This window comes from Cebus imitator, unplaced genomic scaffold (genome assembly GCF_001604975.1).
Source record: "Cebus imitator isolate Cc_AM_T3 unplaced genomic scaffold, Cebus_imitator-1.0 Scaffold191, whole genome shotgun sequence".
In the NCBI taxonomy this organism is placed as follows: domain Eukaryota; kingdom Metazoa; phylum Chordata; class Mammalia; order Primates; family Cebidae; genus Cebus; species Cebus imitator.
The window spans coordinates 1,285,214-1,307,880 of NW_016107506.1; the positions used below are offsets into that span (position 1 = coordinate 1,285,214).

The 22,667-nt window shown below is 40.2% G+C and overlaps 1 protein-coding gene across 3 annotated transcripts in view; it reads right to left on the reverse strand.

Annotated features, from left to right (window-relative positions):
• PLEKHM3 (pleckstrin homology domain containing M3) overlaps positions 1-22,667 on the reverse strand; it is a 200,929-nt gene that overhangs the window by 174,536 nt on the left and 3,726 nt on the right. For 2 of the 3 annotated variants that reach the window (XM_017546708.2, XM_037745058.1), the window contains exon 2: positions 328-1,251. In XM_017546708.2, the coding sequence (XP_017402197.1) occupies positions 328-937 (610 nt within the window). In that variant the 5' untranslated portion in view covers positions 938-1,251. Of the gene's footprint in view, positions 1-327; positions 1,252-12,541; positions 12,623-22,667 lie in introns of those variants that run through there. The other variant, XM_037745057.1, reaches the window with a different exon arrangement.

Genomic DNA, 22,667 nt, shown 5'->3' on the forward strand with positions numbered 1-22,667 from the left:
AAAAAAGAGAGTATTCTGATTCTAACATACAAGATCAGAAAGGGAGGATTTACCATAATTATCTTTTCACTAAATGCCTTTTAGGAAGATAATAAGACTGTTGACCTGAAGCCTGGTAAAATACACAAGAAAATGGAAGAGGGAGCTTAAATAAGCAAGGCCAGACATGAATGCTGGAGCGTAAGATTGTCATGAGGCTGATTAAGAGAGACAAAGGAAAAATCAACAATTGTTCAGTAGAAGTCAGATATAAAAACATATGAACTTATCTGAGTCGCAGCCCCAAAAAGAAAAAAAATAAAGAAATAATAACATTTAAAAACATACCAGTATTTCCTTGAGCATCTTCTATCTTACTTGGTGAGGGCAACAGAAAAGACGGCCTGGTAAAGTGCGGGCCTTGAAGGGAAGGCTGCTGCTGTTGCTGCTGCTGCAAAGGCGTGGTTTTGAGGACCACCCTCCAGTCCACTTGGGTAATATCTGATCGTGATCGAGCGTGCCCTGGCTTGAAAGTAGAGGTCTCATCCAGTAAGTCATTCACAGAACGAGGCCGGTCCCGCCGACGCTGACAGATATTGAAAAAATTAAAGGTTGATGCTTCCTTTTGTTCCATCCAGGAAAGATTATCTGGGGTCGTCCCTCTCTGGACCATAAACTGTTCTTTGGCAGGGAAGACATTTTGAGCTTTGGTTTCTAAGAGCCTGCTCTTACAGTGGTCCCAAATCATGCCCCCCTTGCCCAGGGAGGCCACATTTCTCAAAGCACCATTGTCTGTGATGTTACTGAGTACTTCATGCCCCACCAGTTCAGGGACTTCCTGGATCCCATAAACCTCTGCTTGCTGCACAGCCTTTTCTAGCTTACTATCCAAAGTACCAAAGAACTCCTCTGTAACTTCTAAAGCTGGGCTGATATCATCCACTTCCAAAGCTTCCATGTCACAGGCTCCAGGAGGCCTCAGCCTCCTAAGCTGGTTCAAGAAATGGCTTCATGAACATTCACCCAACCAAAAGAGGTACTTCAGCAATAGAGCTATGGAAACAACTGGAAGAAACCTTCATTGGGCTTCCTGGAGCAGGCTAAACACAAGGGTGGTTGACGTTTTCCCAGCAATTAAGAGTATTTGTCAGTGGCTAATGGGCATTAACATTTGGGAGACCAAATATTCCTTTGAGATTATTCTGCAGAGAGACTTCAGTGAAGACAACAGGAAGTACTTGTCAAAGCAATGCCATGCCAATCCGTGATTTCCTGGAAGAAAATAAACAGGATAACATTGGCACATGGTTCATTGTATTCTACAGCACACAAATCTGCTGAATTACTCTTCTATGGCAGCCAAGCACAAAGGCAGACAACACTTACACAGAAGTGCCTTTGTCAGTAATACATATCACTACCCGCTTTGGATAAAAACTTACATGGAGCAGGGTGGAGCACTTGATAAGAGGAATTAAGGTCAATATCTTTTGCTCACACAGAGAAAATGCTTTGAGAGCATTTGTGAAAAGATTGCCCTGGCAAATCTCTGATATGCTGACCTAAAATAGTAAGCAAAAGAGACTAGGAATTCTGTGACTGGGGCTGTATCATAATCAGTCTAAAAGTCATAAATGCTGGAGTCCTTTCACAAACTTTGAAAGCACTGATGATTTGTTGGGTTTAAAGGTGCAACAGGGAAGCCGAGAAGGAAGCTCTGCCCTTTTTTAAAACACGAATGTGACTGTGCTTGTGTTTCTTAGGTTTAGATTATATAATGCCTAATGATGACTCTGGACTTCAGAATTGCTCCAGCATTCTTAGGGTTTCAGGCTCCAAACTCCCCGAGACTTCTAGGATTGGCCTCAGAGTATGGGTCTAGTCTCTAGGGTGTCAAAGAGCTTAAGGTGAAGCCACGGCCTGAGTGGCAGGCTTGAGTTCATCCTTTTCTCCCTCCAGAACTCAAGCCCCAAATCTTACATCTCTACCAGAGCAGAAAGAATCCTACATGAGCAGTAACCCATGCTTTCCAGGAAACACTAGATCATCAAGTCCAGGCCAAATTACAGCAGACCTTGACAATGATGCTAGCCAGTACAGTAGACACTAGTCATTATGACCATTCACATTTAAATGTAGTAAAATTAAAGTTCCTCAGTCACACTAGTCACATTTCAAGTACCCAACTGTCACATACACCTTTGCATCTTTACCAAAACCAACCAATCAAACAACTAGGCAAGGGCTTTTTTATCCTTAACTTCTTATAAGTAGGCAAAACTAGGTAATTAGCAACACCATTATATATTGATATGGTTTGGCTGTGTCCCCACCCAAATCTCATCTTGAATTCCCATGTGTTGTGGGAGGGACCCAGTGGGAGGTAACTGAATCATAGAGGCAGTTCTTTCCCATGCTGTTTTTGTGATAGTGATTAAGTCTCATGAGATTTGATAGTTTTAAAAGGACGAGTTTCTCTGCAGAAGTTCTTCTCTTGTCTGCCGCCATGTGAGACGTGCCTTTCACCTTCCACCATGTTTGTGAGGCCTCCTCAGCCATATGGAATTGTAAGTCCAATAAAACTCTTCCTTTTGTAAATTACCCAGTCTTGGGTATATCTTTATCAGCAGCGTGAAAATGGACTATTACATATATGTTGTCACAAAGGTAGACAGATGTGCTTTCTTTGTAAAAACTTCACAATTTTTATGGTTAAATTAATGTTTACCACTTAGGTCATTAAACCATTACATTTATATCAACAGCACCAAACCACCTTGCTTAACATATGTAAATTAAACTCATATATATAGACTTTTATTTTAGGAGTATCAAGGAGGTTTGCAGTTCATAGGACCTCTATAGAACCTCTTGCAAAGTGATAATGACTATGAATTTGTCTACTTTTATATATTTTGATATTTATTATGTTAGTACTTCATGAAGCAAGGCACAGATTTATTTTTAAAGATATATATTAGTAATAAAACTTTTCTAGCTGTAAACAGGGTTTTTTTTTTTTTCCTGAGTCTATCTAAAGTTAAACCTTCAGTCTTTCCAACTGTGTAACAGGGTTTTAGTGCTTCTGTAATTTTGAAACTTGGGATATTTTTCAATTTCATCTTGTATGGCAGAGACAGAAATATACATAAATATAATAAATATTTTAGTTCTTTCCTTACTAAAAATTGAAATGAACATAAACAAAGTACAAGTTTCTCATTTTATAAAAGAGGTACCAAGGTTCAGAGCATTAAGTTGTTCATTAAAGATTACTGATACTCCTTTTCTTATCCAGTGTTTCAAATTCAGTCTTTACTCATGATAGAGAAAGTATAAATCACCCTCAAAGTAATTATCTATTTCTTTTTTTTATTATTTATCAAACTATCTAGAAATATTCTTTTTTTTTTTTTAAAGATGGGGTTTCACCGTTTTGCCCAGGCTAGTTCCGAACTCCTGACCTCAGGTGATCCGCCTGCCTCATCCTCCCAAAGTGCTGGGATTATAGGCATGAGCCACCGTGCCCAGCTAGAAATATTCTTTTTTATGCTTCTGGCTTGGTAACTAGAGGCTGGTTAGAAGTATATAACAGGCCAGGTGAAGTGGCTCATGCCTGTAATCCCAGCACTTTGGGAGGTAGGTGGATCACTTGCTCTGCCAAAAGTTTGAGACAAGCCTGGCCAACATGGTGAAACATTATCTCTGCTAAAAATACAAAAATGAGCCAGTCATGGTGGTGTGCACCTGTAATCCCAGCTACTCGGGAGACTGAGGTGGGAAGATCATTTGAACCCAGGAGTTGAAGGTTGCAACAAGCCAAGATTACACCACTGCACTCCAGCCTGGGCAACCAAGCAAGACCCTGTCTCAAAACAAACAAACAAAAAAAATTAAAAAAAGAAAAGTATATAACTATTGATGGCCACGCTGGCTGGTGTAATACTTCAATACCACATGGTCTAAACCCATAGACTGTTCGACAAGGAAACTGGCCTTTGAGATAATCTTTTCAACCTTAACATTTCATAGAATAAGACACTGAGGCCCAAAGAAGGTAAGAAGCCCTGTGAGCACTTTCATACATGCAGGCAAGCTCTCAACTCAGGGCCTTTGCATTCGCTGTTCCCCCAGATACCCCAACCTGAACAACTCTCTCCTTAAGTAATTGTTCATATGACCTGACCTCCCTGACCACCCTCTTTAAAACTGTAATGCACTTCTCTGCCCTAGACTCTTGATCTCTTTTACTCTGCTTTTGTTTAAATAAACTTTTCATTTTAAAATAGATTTTTTGTTTTTTTGAGACAGAGTTTTGCTCTTTTACCCAGCTGGAGTGCAGTGGCACAGTCTTGGCTCACTGCAACCTCTGCCCCTCAGGTTCAAATGATTCTCCTGTCTCAGCCTCCTGAGTAGCTGGGATCATAGGCGCCTGCCACCACGCCTGATTAATTGTTGTATTTTTAGTAGAGACAGGGTTTCACCACGTTGGCCAGGCTGGTCTTGAACTCTTGAACTCTGGTGATCTACCTGCCTACACCTCCCAAAGTGCTAGGACTATAGTCATGAGCCACCACTCCCAGGCAACAGTTTTATAGCTATAGAATTATTACAAAGATAATATACTCAGTTCCTATACACCCCATGCTCAGTTTCCTCTATGTAACATCTTACATTAGTATGATACATTTGTCACAATTAATGAACTGATATTGTTACATTATTATTAATTAAAGTCTATACTTTCTTCAGAATTCTTCAAATTTCCCTAATGTTCTCAATCTATTCCAGGATCCAATACAGGGTACAACATGACATTTAATTGTCATGTTTCTTTGGTTTTGCCTTGGCTATGACAGTGTCTTAGACTTTACCTGCTTTTGATGACTTTGACAGTTTTTAGGAGTACTAGTCAAGTATTTCATAGAATGCCCTTCATTTTGGATTTGTTTGATGTTTTTCTCATCATGAAACCAGGGCTATGTTTTTGAGAGGAAGTTCACAGAGGTGAAGTACCATTCTCATCATATAATATTAAGGGTACATATTATGAACATGACTTACTACTGTTCATGTTAACCTTATCACCTGACTTGAGGTACCCTTTTCCTTAAGCACTTACCTTTTAACATATCATTTAATTGACTTATTTAACATTTAATGTTTTTCTCTCTCTCTCCACTAAAATATAAGCTCTACGAGTCCAGGAATTTGTATTCACTGTGTTCATTAATGTACCCCAAATACATGGAATAGTGTTTTGCACACACACACATGCACACACGTGCGCGCACGCACACACACACACACACACACACTAAATAGACACGTGTTGAACAAATGCATTGCTGTCTTGTTGCATAAGAAAGAGCGCCTCATGACCTATCCACTTCTCCAAATTAAAGTTCTTCACCAACACCCACCCACCTTGTTGTTTTACTCCTCCATGCTTTTGTCCAAGTTAAGGAAACTTTCCTAATTGTTCAGGCTCTCATAGCACACCGGGTTTGCCACAGTGTACTGAAATGATCCGCCAATCTCTCTAGATCCTACTCTAAACTCTGAGCTACTTGACTGCAGGCACCGTGCCCTTCTTGTTTATCCTCCTATACAATCTCTGTCTTCATTCTTTTAGACTCTGTTTTCCAACCTTACTCTTTGGAATTTCATCTTTTTCCTGGGCTCTATAGCCCTCAAATTCACTACAGTACAAGAGTCTGATGTCAAGTTTAATTTCTATAATTGAGTACTTCTTACTAGCTTGTCTCATTTGGTTTTGAAATTAATCAAAATATAATAATATATTCAGATAGGTCAAAATATAAAGGAGACAAAGTGAAGGGAATAAGATCACCGTGTGGGTGCGGTGTGGTTTGCCTCAGTACAAAACTGGAAATCAGGAGCTAATTAGAACTGTGTTCTAAATCTGGCTCAACCACACACTTGCTGGGTGGCCTCTGGGAAACCATTTAACCTCTGCATGCCTTACTCAGCTACCTGTATCCAATAGAGTTGCTAATATTAAATTGCATTGCATGTGGATCATTCACTAGGTAGCTGCTCCAACATGCCTGTACAAATGTAAACTGCTATATAATTATGGAGCACTCCACTGGACCTCACCCATTCAACAACCACGAGTTCCTCTTCTCTCCCTGGAAAGATTTGTCAGTCCAACAAAGGCAAAGTCAGCAACAAACTATTTATAATACACTGTTTTTCAACCAAACTCAGCGATCTATAGACATTTTATCTTATATTTGTATAGAATGCCCCTATTTAATACATTGAGAAATTGAGGTCCATTTGTCAGTAGGGTAATAAAAGAGCTCAACCCAAAGAATCCTATGCATGCATCAAAACGTAACAGGATGGAGAATCAGTGTATTGCTATTTCCTAACAAAGAAATCTGTTGTTTACATGCTCGTTAGGCAAGGCTAATTAACAGGATGAATACAGTAGTTCTCCCACACAGAGGCAGAAGCCCTTATGAGTAATAATTCTACCCTGACTCATACAGAGATGCCGTGTCCTCCTGAGCTGGATGGTAAAAGTGCTGACTTCCTCCCTCATAAGTGGCTCAGAATATTGTGAGTGCTGAAGGTGTCTGGGGCCATATCATTTTAGAAGCAGCTGGACTGGGAAGAAAACGGCAATGGCAAAGACACCAAGGATAATTTATATCTGTCTATTAATTTTCAAAAATAGAGCCAAGGGTGATTACAAGGATGGTCAACATTCTGGGCTCTCACATGGTCTTCACTTTGATTTAAGGTTGTGGCTGACTGAGAATTGTCTAAGAATTACATCATGTGAAGGATCCACAAGAGGATCTGCCCCTAGTAAAATGGCCTTTCTGGACCACGAGGCTACATGGCAACGTTAAGGATGTCGATGGAGTGCAGGCATGCCATCAGCAGTAGGCAAGGAAATGGTGCCAGGGTGGACCTCATAAAAAGAGCTCAGGGGGCTATCAGATGAAGCAGACAGCTAGAAACACAGATGGAATCCCATTTTCACAGGTTTGGAGCAAACATTAAATGGCTACATTGTATCTAAGTTTCAGTGGAAGAAAAGACAATTGCCACAATACATAAAGAGCATACCATTAAAAAAATAATTTGGGCTGGAGGTGGTGGCTCATGCCTATAATCCCAGCACTTTGGGAGGCTGAGGCAGGAGGATAACTTGAGGCCAGGAGTTCAAGACCAGCCTAGGCAACACAGTGAGACCCTTTCTCTAAAAACAAAAATTAAAAATTAAAAATTAGTCAGATGTGGTGGCATGTGCCTGTAGTCCCAGCTACTCAGGGGACTAAGGCAAAAGGAACCCTTGAGCCCAGGAGTTCAAGGTTGCAGTAAGCTGTAACTTCACTGCTGCACTCCAGCCTGGATGACAGAGTAAGAGCCTATCTCAAAATAAATAAATAAATAAATAAATAAAAATAACGTGTGTGTGTGTGTGCGTGTGTGTGTGTGTGTACTTGTGGAAACTCTGGAAAATAGTGACAGACATGGAAAAGAAAATAAAAATCAGTCATGATCTCATAACTCAGTTAAAGTAAGTCAATAGTTAGGTATACTTTTGTCCAATATTTAATGGGAATCAAAACTATATATACAATTTGGGCACACTGTTTGTTTAAATGCATGCTCCAAAAAAAGCAAATACCAGTAAATACTAACCATGCAAAACAAAAAAAACAGACCAAAAGAAATGTCCCAGGGAGTGCTGTGGCTATTTATACTTTACAACCTGATGCAAGACCCCACTCAATTGAACTTCTCTTCTATAGCTACCAAGGGACCTCCCCATTACATAGCCATTAATGTTTTCAAAGCCCTTAACCTTCTTATGCTGTTAAACAGTCCCTCCTTAAAAGTTTCCTCCCAGGGTTTCATAAGTACTACATTCACTGAGGTTTTCTTCTCATTTCTACCTATTTAGTCTCCATTTTCTTCCTTCCCTTCCTGGTCTCATCAAATGTGAGCATTGTCTGAGCTCTCTTCTCTGGCTAGAGCTACATGATACTCTCCTTAAATCAATTTATCCACACGTGCAACTCCAATAACTTCTTCTATATTCACGCTGTTCAAATTTCTACCTTCAGTCTCAATCTCAGAATTGACTTCTGGTCCTACGCTCCCTGCTATTTGTAAGACATTTCTACCTGGCTTACTAAGCTTCATTTGTCTAAAACCATACTCAGTTATTTACTCAATGAGTATTTGCTGAGTGCCTACTATGGGCTGGACACTGTTCTGGGCACCAGAGAAACCCTTCGATGAAGCTCCCATTGACAAGGTTCAACTCTTTAACCTGACACTCTAGGCCTTTCACAATCTTGGACTAGTTTGCCATTCCAACTTTCTATTTCAATTCACACACTTTTCCTCCAAATGGAATGCTATTATTCAAATGTTATGCTCTTCCAGTTATTTCAGAAGAGGCTTGCAGTTATCTCTGAAATACCCTCTTCCCACCTCTACCTACTGAAATTCTATTCTTCAAGGCCCAGCTCAAATGCCACCTCTTCCGCAAGCTTTTCTGGGTCCCTGATCCTAAAATGGTCTGTTCTTTCTTTGAACTGCCACAGAATATCTTTGGTACCTCCCCCACAACATATACTGCATGCTGCATGTTCTTTCTCAAATGACAATAATGATAATAATTATAAGTTATCAAAAGCCTATTTTGTGCCAGGTATGTTGCTTGGTGCTTTATATATCTAAGTCCCAAAATGTGTAATGTGGGTGCTACTATCCTCATTTTACAAATGAGGAAGCTCAGTGATATCAAGTAACTTGCGTGAGGCCACACGCCTACGTACTGGACTTACAGGAACTTGAAAGCAGCAATTCTGCCCTCTTCCATTTGTATAACTCTCATTGGGCCTACAACTGTGGTTAGTATACAGTGGGTACTCAGTAAGCATTTGTTGAATGAATAACTGAATAAACAGTATATTTTCAAAACACTGACATCTGTAAATATATATATATATATATATATATATATATATATATATCACTCTAGTTTTCTGGCAAAATTATATTTGAATTCCTTACATGCTCGTTTAAGTAAAATTTGACATACTTTCCAAAACATTATGTTGACTCAAGCTTTTACATTTTTTTTTTGCAGTAGAAAGGGCTTCCTAGGTATTAAAACCGGGCTTAAAAATAACATGCAAAGATCGGGTAGCAAATAACTCACTCAGATCTTTTATGGAAACCAAAGCACCTATGCATTACTTAGAAATTGTCCTGTGAACCACTACAATAACAGCAACTTGGCTGGGTTCATTTTCCAGTGACTTAGAGCTCAAACTCTTTACAACACCAGTAATGAGATGTTCCCTTTGAAAAAGCCCCAACAATCCATTTAAAACATTTTTCAGTACATCTTTGCACATGTTTATTGTTTGCCGCCTGCTAAATCATCGAGATGTTTGCTGCCCCAGAAACTTAACTAAACATAAGCATGGCATTTTAAATCTCAGATTGCTTTGCTACTGAAGGCAGCAATGTTACTGCACCTTTATGTCAAATTGGAAAGCCAAACTTCTGGTTGGGAAGCCCATTTTCATAAAACCACCAGAGATCTAACATGTCCTGCTCTTAGAAACAAAACAGGCAGACACAAACTTCAGTTATGTAATGTCTAAAAATGCAGACTTGATGTTTTCCATCTCTGTTTGCCTCCATGGCAGGGAATGGTGATTAGAAAACAAACAAAAGAACCTCTTGAATTAGCTTCATCTGGGGACTGAGATGAAGAAGGTGAAAACTTCCATGATAAAAACCGTATCAGCCTCCAATTGCAACAGGAGTAACTGGTGAGGTGCAGGTAGGTTCCATCTGTGCCAAGCCAGCTAGTGTGGCTGACTGCAACAATGAATGTAACAACAAGGAAGTACAGTGAGACCAAATATGCAAGATACACAGAAAGGACTGGGGAAGTAGATTTAAAGATGTCATCCGTTCACATAACTAGTTAAATCTTCTATTTGAGCCTGAGTAATAGAGGCTGTGCTTTTAAATTTAATACAGGACTGTGTTTCATCTAATTATCTTACAAAACTCCTAAAACTGAGTTAATCTCAGGAAAAATCACTTGGCTTTTACTGAGAATAATCATTTTTCACATGTGTGGTTTAGAATAAAGTGCTTGATAACAAATGGCCAACACACTTAGGAAAAAATGTTCAACATCACTAATGATCAGGGAAACGCAAGTCAAACCACAATGTACCTTACTCCTGCAAGAATGACCGTAATCAAAAAATAAAAAATAATAGATGTTGGCGTGGATGTGGTGAAAAGGGAACACCTCTATACTGCTGGTGGGAATGTAAACTATGTACATTCCCTATGTACAACCACTATAGAAAACAGTGTGGAGATTGCTTAAAGAACTGAAAGTAGAACTACCATTTGACCCAGCAATCCCAATACTGGGTATCTACCCAGAGGAAAAGACACTTGCTCATGCATGTTTATAGCAGCACAATTCGCAGTTGCAAAAATGTAGAACCAGCCCAAATGCCCATCATTCAATGAATGAGTGGAAAAAAACTGTTATATGTGTGTGTGTGTGTGTATGTGTATCACAGTTACACATATATGTGATGGATTATTAGTCAGCCATAAAAAAGAATGAATTAATGGCATTTGCAGCAACCTGGATGGAATTAAGACTACTAAGACTACTATTCTATGTGAAGTAACTCAGGAATGAAAACCCAAACATCACATGTTCTCATTCATAAATGGGAGCTAAGCTATGAGGATTCAAAGGCATAAGAATGAGACAACAGACTTTGGGGACTTAGGGGGAAAGGGTGGGAAGAGGATGAGAGATAAAAGACTACAAATTAGGTTCAGTGTATACTGCTTGAGGGATGGGTGCACCAAAATCCAACAAGTCACCACTAAAGAACTTAGTAACCAAATACCACCTGTTCCCCACAAACTCATGGAAATAATAATAATAAAAAAGTAAGTGTTTGATAAACGTCTTTTTTTTTTTTGAGATGGAGTTTCACTCTTGTTGCAATAGCGTGATCTTGGCTCACTGCAACATCCATCTCCTAGGTTTTAGCAATTCTCCTGACTCAGCTTCCTGAGTAGCTGGGATTACAGGCACCTGCCACCACACCTGGCTAATTTTACGTACTTTTAGTATAAATGGGGTTTCACCATGTTGGCCAGGCTGATCTTGAACTCCTGGGCATAATGGTGGGTGCCTATAATTCCAGCTACTTGGGAGGCTGAGGCAGGAGAATCACTTGAACCCAGGAGGTAGAGGCGGAAGTTGCAGTGAGCTGAGAACACAACACTGCACTCTAGCCAGGGTGACAGTGCAAGACTCTGTCTTAAAAAAAAAAAAATCCTTGTCTTTATTGTGGAGTCCTTTGGAATTTTACTGGCAGTGGAACAATTATTATTAACGGTATATTAGCATTATGGAAACCCTGTCTTTCAGGGAGCTATTGGTTTCTACATATTTATTAATTTCACTTGCTTTGGATAAAAGAATATGTTATCTGTTATCCAAAGATAACTAGTGATCCACCTGCCTTGGCCTCCCAAAGTGTTGGGATTACAGGCATGAGCCACCGTGCCCAGCCTGATAAACTTCTTAATAAATACCTATAGTGGACTCAAAAAAGAGAGGTGAGTAAAGTAGTGGGACTATTGTAAAGATGATGAAACAGAACCCAAGGTGACTAATTTATTGTCAGTTGTAGTTCCCAAAGAGAAGAAAACAAAGTTCCTGGAATCCTTGTCTAATTACTGAGTCCTCTGGGCCACCCAAGTTCAATTACCTTTTAAATCACCTTAAATCACACAGGGGCCCTGATGTTAGAAGGACCATAAACAAGGAGTGAGTAGGTTGAATCCAACCTCTGAGCCACTCAGACTAAGTACTGAGTTTGTTCAGTGGGAGAGAGGTGTGGCAATAGGAAGAACATAAATTCATGACACCAGGAAAGGGTCATGTCCCCACACTGCCTTCTAAGCTAACTGACATTCAGCAAGGCAGGCTGACTCAGGGCCTCTGCCCTTCTTATCTGCAAAATGGAAATCCTGCCCATGCTTGCTCGCATATACCTTAGAAAGTGAAGAAGCACAAATGTGAACAAAGTATGTGAAAGTTTTTTATAAACTCTAATAAAATAATTACTATTCCTATTAGAAGTTAGCTGATTTCTAACCACATAACCATTTATCCTCAACAAGCATTTACAGGGGATGGACCAAGTAACCAAACATTATGTTAGATGTTAGAGACACAAAACACAGCTCCTGCTCTTGAAGAGCTAAATAGCTATTGGAGAATGACACCATAAAACCAAGTATAAAAAACACTTTAACAAAAGTATATAAAAGGTGTCATACAAGTACAAATAAGAAATCACTACTAATTAAGGGACAATAAAGAATCTTAAGGAACAGAACACAATTAAATGACAATGATAGGTATACAGAGATTACTTCAGTCAAAAGAAATAAAAGACGAAGGAAACAAACAAACATACAACAAAAGCAATCATACCTGCTCTAGAAATCATGCTGCTTCTTGCCGGCGCAGGGGCTCACACCTGTAATCCTAATACCTTGGGAGGCAGAGGTGGGTGGATCACCTGAGGTCTGGAGTTTGAGGCCAGCCTGGACAACATGACAAAATCCCGTCTCTACTAAAAATACAAAAATTAGCTGGGCGTGGTGGCACACGCCTGTAATCCCAACTACTCAGGAGGCTAAGGAAGGAGAATCGCTTGAACCTGGGAGTTGGAGGTTGCAGTGAGCCGAGATCGTGCCACTGTACTCCCACCTCTGTGACAGGGGCAAGACTCCAACTCAAAAAAACAGAAAAGAAATCATGCTGCTTCTGGCATGAAGCTGTCAGCCTACAACAATAGCCTCAAAGGTTCCACCAAAGAGTGAGCACTATGTAAACTAACAACCACACACATGGAAGGCGAGAACGCAAAGGCCTTCTTCACAAGCTGTTCAAGTCTTTCCAACCCACAGACACATTCCTGCACAACAGAAGGCCTTTGCTGGGTGGTGAGGATGTCATGGGAAATGAATAATTCCCTCACTTCCGGTTGACTTTAACTCTTTTGGGCATTGCAACTGATTAGCAGAAGGGCGAATACTTCCAACTTTAACTTTCAAAACAACAAGTGGCTTATGGGTTAGCACACATTCACAAAACCAGTTTCTATGGGCATTCAGAGTAAATGTATGAGAGAAGTAATTAATTGATTTATTTTCTGTCTCTGCTGAACTTGAACCTGCTAAAAAGTGAGCCTGGGTCTTTGTTAAATGGCATCCCAAGAGCACCAGACCAGTGATAAGATCTAAGCAAAAAGGTGACTCACCTCTTGTTTGAAAGGGCAGACACACTCAGCGGTGATGAGCTACATCTATGACCTTTCCCTCCCTTTTGGACTGAATCAGTGACAACAACCTTGGCTACGAATCAGCCTCTTACGAATTTAGTCAGAAAACAAGCAAGGCTGGCAAAGGTAGACAAAACACTCTCTCTGACCCTCAAAGATAAGCACAAAATAAGGCAAATAGCAGAATGAGTCTTTGTCATTTAACTATGTACAAACTGAAGGACAGAAAAATCTCTGCCCATCCCATAGGACAGAACAAAATTGTATAAGGTATGAAGGATAAGAATACTAGGAACTAGGCTGGGCGTGGTGGCTCCTACCTGCAGCACTTTTGGAGGCCGAGGCGGGTAGATCACAAGGTCAAGAGATCGAGACCATCACGGCCAACATGGTGAAACCCTGTCTTTAAAAAATAATAATAATAAATAAAAATTAAAAAAGATTACTAGGAATTATATTTTCATCTCCCTAATCTGGGTTTACATTAAAACAGTTTCTGCTGGCCAGGTGCAGTGGCTCATGCCTGTAATCCCAGCACTTTGGGAAGCCGAGGCAGGTGGATCACCTGAGGTCATGAGTTCGAGACTAGTTTGGCCAACATGGTGAAACCCTGCCTCTACTAAAAATACAAAAAATTAGCTGGGTGTGGTGGCGCATGTCTGTAATCCCAGCTACTTGGGAGGCTGAGGCTGGAGAATCGCTTGAACCTGGGAGGTGGAGGTTGTGGTGAGCTGAGATCATGCCATTGCACTTCAGCCTGGGCAACAAGGTGAAACTTTGTCTCTAAAAATTAAAAGTAAATTAAAATAACAATTAAAAAAAAACAGTTTCTAAATTTATTATGGACTATTACCATTAGTATGGCATAGATTTTTATCAAACAATGTGTGAACATTCTGAAGTTGAATTCTGGAACTCTGATTGATCCATACTTCTTGGATTGTTTTGCTCTGACATTAGCATGATAGACATTTGATAGCTGGGACTCAAACAACTGAGTCAGGGACTGCTACAGCTATACTAAGCTCTTTAAACATGTCCTGCAGAGGACTCCTTCAATGTGGATGGACATGTGTTAAAGGTGGAATGCTGTATTTGATAAAATGTTTAAAAACAAATATTGTTCTTATAAGTCCTTATCTAAAACCAAGACTTAAAAGTTATAGCTGGCTGGGCGCAGTGGCTCACACCTATAATCCCAGCACTTTGGGAGGCCGAGATGGGTGGATGATGAGGTCAGGAGATGAAGACCATCCTAGCCAACATGGTGAAAGCCTGTCTCTACTAAAAATACAAAAATTAGCTGGGCGTGGTAGGGCGCACCTGTATTCCCAGCTACTTGGGAGGCTGAGGCAGGAGAATCACTTGAACCTGGGAGGTGGAAGTTGCAGTGAGCCGAGATCACACCACTGCACTCCAGCCTGAGAACGCAGACTCCGTCTCAAAAAAAAAAAAAAAAAAAAGGTACAGCTAATATTTATTGCACACTTACTAAAGTACTTACTACTTAATGTATGTTAAGCCCTTTACTACATTATGTTGTTAAATCCTCACAACCACCCTGTTAGAGAGCTGCTATTATTACTACTTTACAGACAAGGAAACTGAGACTTTAAAAGATGAAGTTACTTGTCTAAGGAAATATGGTCAGTGAGTAGAAACAAGACTCTAAGATACACACACAGCCCCATAGGACAGTTCTAGAGCAAATTACTTACCCTGGGATAATATGGCTAACATTTTAGGTACATGAACATGGTGCTTCAAATTTTAGTGTCAAACACCAGCAACTTTAACTATTATTTATTTTAAAATCTGTTTGTTAATCCCATGACCCAGAGAGTTAACTTCTAAATATCATCTTTACACCTGGGAAGTAGTTTATACTTAATTAAAAAAAAAAATCATCTCTATAATACTTCAGTGTTATTATAAGTTCCCTAAGAGAATGGTAGAAGACAGGCTCCTGAATAAACACAGTAAAAAGTTGTTCTCTAACTAAATAGCTAACCTCAATTCTCTTAGTGACCTTGGACACATTACTTGGAATGTTTGCAAGGGTATAATAACTGTGACTTCATTTATGCGAAACAAGTGCTTCTGCAAATGTTTACATAGTCCTAATTGCCCAAACTTTTTACTAGTGTTTCCCTGCGACATCATTTTTCATTTAGCCAATAAATAGAAACACTTGTAAAAATGTTTGCTTAAAACAACCTGCAAACAAATGTTTCTGTCAAAAGAATTAAAAGAAATATTTCAAATTGGATGTTACAATCAATAATTCAAACATATTTTAATGATTAAGGCATATTTAAATAAATTGCCAGCCGGGCACAGTGGCTCATGCCTGCAATCCCAGCACTTTGGGAGGCCAAGGCAGGTGGATCACCTGAGGTCAGGAGTTCAAGACTAGGCTGGCCAACATGGCGAAACTTCATCTTTACTAAAAATACAAAAAATAGCTGGCTGTGGTGGCGGATGCCTATAATTTCAGCTACTCGGGAGGCTGAGGCAGGAGAATCACTTGAACCTGGGAGGCACAGGTTGAAGTGAGCCAAGATTGTGCCATTGCACTCCAGCCTGGTGACAGAGAGAGTCTTCCAGCTCAAAAATAAAATAAAATAAATTGCCTCTTTCTAAAACTAACTTGACTTTTTTGGGGGACAGGCAAGTATCAATGTATGTGGGGTTCAAACAAAATAACAAAATTGACCTACAACTTTCAGTCTTGTTTCTAAAATCTACTGAAAGATGATATGCCGACTGGGGGTGGTGGTTCATGCTTATAATCCCAGCACTTTGGGAGGCCAAGCGGGGTGGATCTCCTAAACTCAGGAGTTCAAGATCAGCCTGGGGAACAGGGTGACACCCTGTCTCTACCAAAAATACAAAAAATTAGCCAGGCATGGTGGTATATGCCTCTGGTCCCAACTACTCAGGAGGCTGAGGGAGGACTGCTGGAGCCTGGGAGGCAGAGGTTGCAGTGAGCCGAGATTATGCCACTGTACTCCAGTCTGGGTGGCAGAGTGAGACCCTATCTCAAAAAAAAAAAAAAAAAAAAAGTTATGCCCAGGTTTCATATTACCATGCTACCATGGAAATACAGAGACCTTAGCTAATCTTTCAGTGTGTGGCAACCACTTTTGAACCACAATATTTGGAATTAGCCTATCTGGGTCTTAACTTTCTATGTATCATTGCCAGAAGTGCGGTTCTGGACAAGCGACTTGAATCTGAATTTCAGTCACTCTGTATCCATGGGGGACTGGTTCCAGGATCCCCTCAGACACTAAAATCTGCAGATGCTCAAGGCCCTGATATAAAATTGTGTAATATTTGCATATAACCTATGTACATCCTCCCGTAAGTCATCTCAAGGTTACCTACAATATCTATTACAGTGCTGACACATCCCCTTATCTGGTGGAGTCAATGTAGTACTCGGCATTTAGCAAACTCAAGTTTTGCCTTTTGGAACTTTACGGAATTTTTTTTTCCTAATATTTTTGATCCATGGTTGGTTGAATTTATGGATGTGGAACCCACAGATTCAGAGGGCCAAGTGTACTTTGCCTGTGAGGTAGGGCAAATAAGGATACCTGTCTCACCTTTTTTAGAGTGCAAATTAAATAACATAATGTAGTGTTTCACGAACTCCAAAGCAGTGTACATGATGCCTATTGGTGTCTGATACCAAGGAAAAGGTCACCACATTCTCTTTGATCACCATTATAAACCAACAAACTGGTGGAGAGAGTAGTGACAGCGATCAGTTTAGGAAGCTTTGAAATAAGGTTTTAATCTACTCCAGGGTTCCTCCTGCATTTTAAAGGCAGTAGCAGTTGCTGTGCATCAGCTTCTCTGGTGGTCTTGGAAAGGAGGGATTGAGTGGCACAAGTGTTTCATAAAAATTCAAAAGAAATATCATTTCTCAAAAAGAAGAAATGAATAAAACCCACCTTTGCTGCCCAAGTTTTCCTACAGCTAGGATACTTTCCCTTCCTCTCTTTTTTCTTGTAAGTTTCTTGAAGAAACTTGTTCTTTATACTTTCTGACTCCATTTCTCATTGCCCATTCATTCTCCCTTCAAGAAGCAGTCTGATTCTGCCCCAGCAGAAACTTCACAGGAAAAGGTCACCAATGATTCTGTTTTTGCTAAACCTAAAGACTTTTCACTTGGTATCTGACCTAACCACACAGCAGTATTTGACCTACTGATCACCCACTCCTTGCGCTGCTCTCATGAATTCACCGATGCAGTCTCTCCTGGTATTTCACCTTCAACTCTGGATGCTCCTCCCACTACCCTCTAGGGCTCCCCTTCCTATGCCCATATCATAAACGTGGGTGTTCCCGTTTTGCCCACAACCCTCTTACTTAGTTCTCTTCTGCTCTCCCCCAGAGTTATCTTTTCCATCCTGTGGCTTCAGCTGCAATCCAGGTGGCAGACAAGAAACATGTTACTCTCAAGCTCTAGACCTGCACATGCAACAGTGAATGCTTCATCTATCTCAAACCTGCCCCTCCTCCCAGTATCCACCATAGAATAAGGACATATTCTCTGTCCCCAAAAGACAAACATCATTCTTGATCCTTCTGGCTCCCTCACTCCAATCAGCAAGTCATATGAATTCTCATCTACAACACCAGTCACATCTACCCATTTCTCTGTCTCCATTGCCTTCATTCAATCACCACCATCCAATTTTCTTCCCTTCAGTCTTGGCCTCCTCTAATCCATTCATCACACTGAAACCAAAATGTTCTTTCTGAAATTAAAACCCTATTGCCACTTGGATAAACTACACCCATATTAACATTACCTGAAAGAGTTCATGGCCACTTACCTTCTTGGCCTTATCTCTTGAATCTCTCTCTCCATCCCTACCCTTACCCCACACCCACTCCCACCTCAACCCACTCTGTACCTACATATGAAGAATTTATAGAGGCCAGGCACAGTGGCTCATGCCTGTAATCCCAGCACTTTGGGCTGTGGTTGTGCCACAGCATCTCAAAAAAAAAAAAAAAAAAAAGATTTATAGAAATAAAGCAGGTATGGTGGCTCACACCTGTAATCCCAGCACTTTGGGAGGCCAAGGTGGGAGGATTTATTTAGGCTAGGGGTTCAAGACCACCCTGAACAACATAGTGAGACCCCATCTCTACAAAAAAAATTGTTAAAGTTAACCAGGTATGGGGGCCTGAGCCTATAGTCCCAGCTATTCAGTAGGCTGAGGTAGGAGGATAGCTTGGGCTCAGCAGTTTGAGGCTGCAGTGAGCTATGATCATGCCACTGCACTCCAGCCTGGGCAGTAGAACGAGACCCTGTCTGAAAACGAAACCAAACCCGGAATTTCCACGTGCTTTCTCACCCATCCTGTTTCCTCTGCCTGGAACTCTATTTTCCACCACCATCACCCTCATTCTTTTTATCACCACTGTCCCCTCCTTACCTCCCCCGCCCCCCAACACACAACCTGGCTAATTCTAATTCAGCTGTCCAGTCCTTGATGAGGAATAACTTCTCTCCTGACCTCCAGGTCCACTTTGAATGGCCTCTTTTTCCTTTTTCTTTTTTTTTTTTTTTTGACAAAGTCTCGCTCTGTTGCCCAGGCTGGAGTGCAATGGTGCTATCTCGGCTCACTGCAAACTCTGCCTCCTGGGTTCAAGTGATTATCCTGCCTTAGCCTCCCAAGTAGCTGGGACTACAGGCATGTGCCACGATGCCCAGCTAATATTTGGATTTTTAGTAGAGACAGGGTTTCACCATGTTGGCCAGGATGGTCTTGATCTCTCTATGATCCACCTACCTTGGCCTCCCAAAGTGCTAGAATTATAGGCATGAGCCACCATACCTGGCCCTGAATGGCCTCTTATATGCTCCCATAGCACCCAGATTTCCTCCATTATTATATCTCAAACTATTGTTTTTACTTTATAATTTTTTGCCATTTGTATAAACCATACATATCTTAACATTACCTGAAAGCTCTTTTCACAAATTTGCATGTCATCCCTGTACAGAAGCCATGCTACTTTCTGTGTCATTTCCGTTTTAGTGTACGTGCTGCTGAAGCAAGCCACAAGTCATTTTCAAATGGCCTGTTTTCTGTCTGTCTCCCACACTAGACCGTAAGCTTCATGAAGGCATGGACTGTGCCTGCCTTGTTCAAAGTTGCATTCCTAGCTCCAAGTACTATGCCATGGCACAAAACAAGTGCTCCATTCTTTACTGCTGAATCAACAAATCAATGAATCCCTGAAGGTGGAAGAGAAGTTGTTCTGGAAAAGTTATAGCACTGGTAAAAGTGGATCAAGAACATATAGAAGGAGATCATTCAGCTAATTTCCTGGAGCAAAAGATCTGCTAGTTATATTTCTGATGTTTCTAACCTGTAACACATGTTTCTTGTTCTGTGACTGAAAAATCAACATCTATATAATCACATCTACAGAACACAAGGTGAAGTGGATATTTAACAATGTCCCAGTTAGATAAGCGTTCACAGGTAAACTGGATAATGACAGACAGGACAACTTTAATTTGTACTGAATTATAAACTGGTTACATGAGTCAGGAGAACTGGGTAAATAAATCCCTACCATAATCATAAATGTGGCATATAATCAGGCGATTCTATTTGAGCCACATAACTCAACAATCAACAAGTGTATGAAAAACCAAATGTTAATGAAAACAGCATGCCTGACATCTCAATGCAATGGCCTCCATATTTTGACTTTGGTTTTTGCTCGTAACTCATACTGTCATCAAGATTAATTACACTTACAGAACAAATAAAACTTTTACCCTGTCAGCATGAGGGTAAATTAGACATGTTTTTCAATGTCTAGTATGATCCACAGTAGCCAATGAAACAGAGCAAACATAATGCATGGAATTTATTGCTGGTGGTCATTTTTATCACACTCTCACTCAGCACTGAGTTCTCTGAATTAATTGGCCTGCATCAGAAATTCCAAGCTATGACGTAGTTCAGTTCCTTAAGAACCAAATACCAAATGTAATCTAAAAGAAGAAAGCAAGAAGAAAAAAACAACTCCTTGCTGGATATCCCGCCATATCTTTTCTTTTAAGGGGTTAATACTTGCTGAAGCAAATCAGCATTTGGCCAGTGACCAGTGGGGCCACAGACACTCTGTACTTATTCTAAGGGTGTTGGAGGACAGGATGACGTGAAATAGGATAGGGGGAAAATGGGAAAATAAAAGTAACAGCAGCAGTGTCTTGGTGCTCCTGGAAACTATCTAAAGAATCCTAAAAAAATCTGCCCAAACAATCTAAACTTCTCCAAGTTCCCATTAAAGCCAGGTCTTTTGAAACTACTCATTAAATTAGTACCTATCTATCTGCCTACTTCTTAAATATGCAAATGAATGACTTCAAGTCTTAAATATGTAAATGAATGACTTCAAGCAAAGGCTATATACAAGACTAAACTGTTATAGAGTATGTCAAGTATCTCATAAATATTCAGTAAATATTAGCTTTGGATTTTTTTAATACAGGTGTTATTGGGCTAGGTCCAGCTTAGTTTTCCTAATCAGGCACCATTTTTTTTTTTTTTTTTCTAAATGGTTACATATTCTTCATAGTTGTTTCCCACTAGTATAATTAACCTGGGTCCATGGCCCAAACCTAAGTCCATCAATCTATGAGAAAACAAATACATGTGCCTTCTTTTTCTATGACTTCTATATGATATTCAGCAATCCTTCTACCAAGAAGCTTTCACTTATTGCCCTACTATGAAATAGTTTCCAACTTTATTTTCAACCTTTTCAATAATAATTTGTTTTCTATATCTTATTTTCTTTGAAAAATCACTTTCTGCCACATACTTATTAATGGATTTTATCATCTCCAGTATTTGACTGTACTGTTTTATAGCCATTGTATTTCCCACAAAGTAGAGACTTAACAGCTTTTGAAATAATGTTTATTGACTTTTGTGATTATAAGTAAGTACTACATGATCATTGCTTGCCATTTTGAAAATATGGAAGAAAATAAAAGGCAAAATAAGCAACGCCTATTCACCCTCCACTGGAAAAAAGCACTGCCCCATTGTGGCCCTTTCAGCCCTTTCCTTATGTAGATTTGGTTTTTGTTTTGTTTTGTTTTTTGAGACAGAATCTTGCTCTGTCGCCAGGCTGGAGTGCAGTGGCATGATCTCGGCTCACTGCGACCTCCGCCTCTCGTGTTTAAGTGATTCTCCTGCCTCAGCCTCCTGAGTAGGTGAGATTATAGGCGCCTGCCACCACACCCAGCTAATTTTTTGTATTTTTAGTAGAGATGGGGTTTCACCATATTGGCCAGGCTAGTCTTGAACTCCTGACTTCGTGATTTGCCTGCCCTAGCCTCCCAAAGTGCTAGGATTACAGGCATGAGCCACCGCGCCTAGCCAGATTTGTTTTTCTTAAACATAGTTCAGAGCTTATTATAGATACAGTTTTCTGTCACATTTCTTCCCATCTAGCAATCATTGGTAACATCTTTCCGCGCTGTTAAACTTCTTCAATAAAACGTCCTTTTGAGTGTCTATATAACACTGTATCTTTTGATAACACCATAGTTAGTTCCCGTTTTGGGGCATTTAGGTTATTATACATTTTTTTCTAAATAAAGTCATATTGAGCATCTCTGAACATTAACTTTTAAAATATTTCTGATAAATTCCTTTGGATGGACCCTAGAAATGGAATCACTGGGTCAAACGGTAGGAGCATCATTGAGACTCTTCCTACATTCATCCAATGAGCTGTTCAGAAAAGTGACAGCAATTGTGCATCCCTCCTAGAGTTTGCAAGTGTCTGCTGCGCTGCACACTAACTGGTGTGGATCGTTTTTAAAATTTATGTTAATCTGAGATTTGGAAAAAATGATACTTTGCTATTGTTTCAATTTTTGTTTCCATATTAGTTTCCTATGGCTGCATAACACATTTCTACAAACTTAGTAACTTAAAACAACACCTATTTATTTTCTCGGTTCTGAAGGTCAGAAGTCTGGATGGGCTTGGCTGTGTTCTCTGCTCGGAATCTCTCACACAAGGCTGAAACCAAGGTGGTAGCCAGGCTGAGCTCTTATCTGTTAATAGAAACTCAGATAGAGAATCCAGTTATAAGCTTATTGGGATTGTTGACAGACTCTAGTTCCTTGTGGCTTATGTCAGAGGTCCCCATTTCTTTCTATGCTGGTTGTTAGCTGGGGCCACCCTCAGCAACTCTAGACCTCCAGCACTC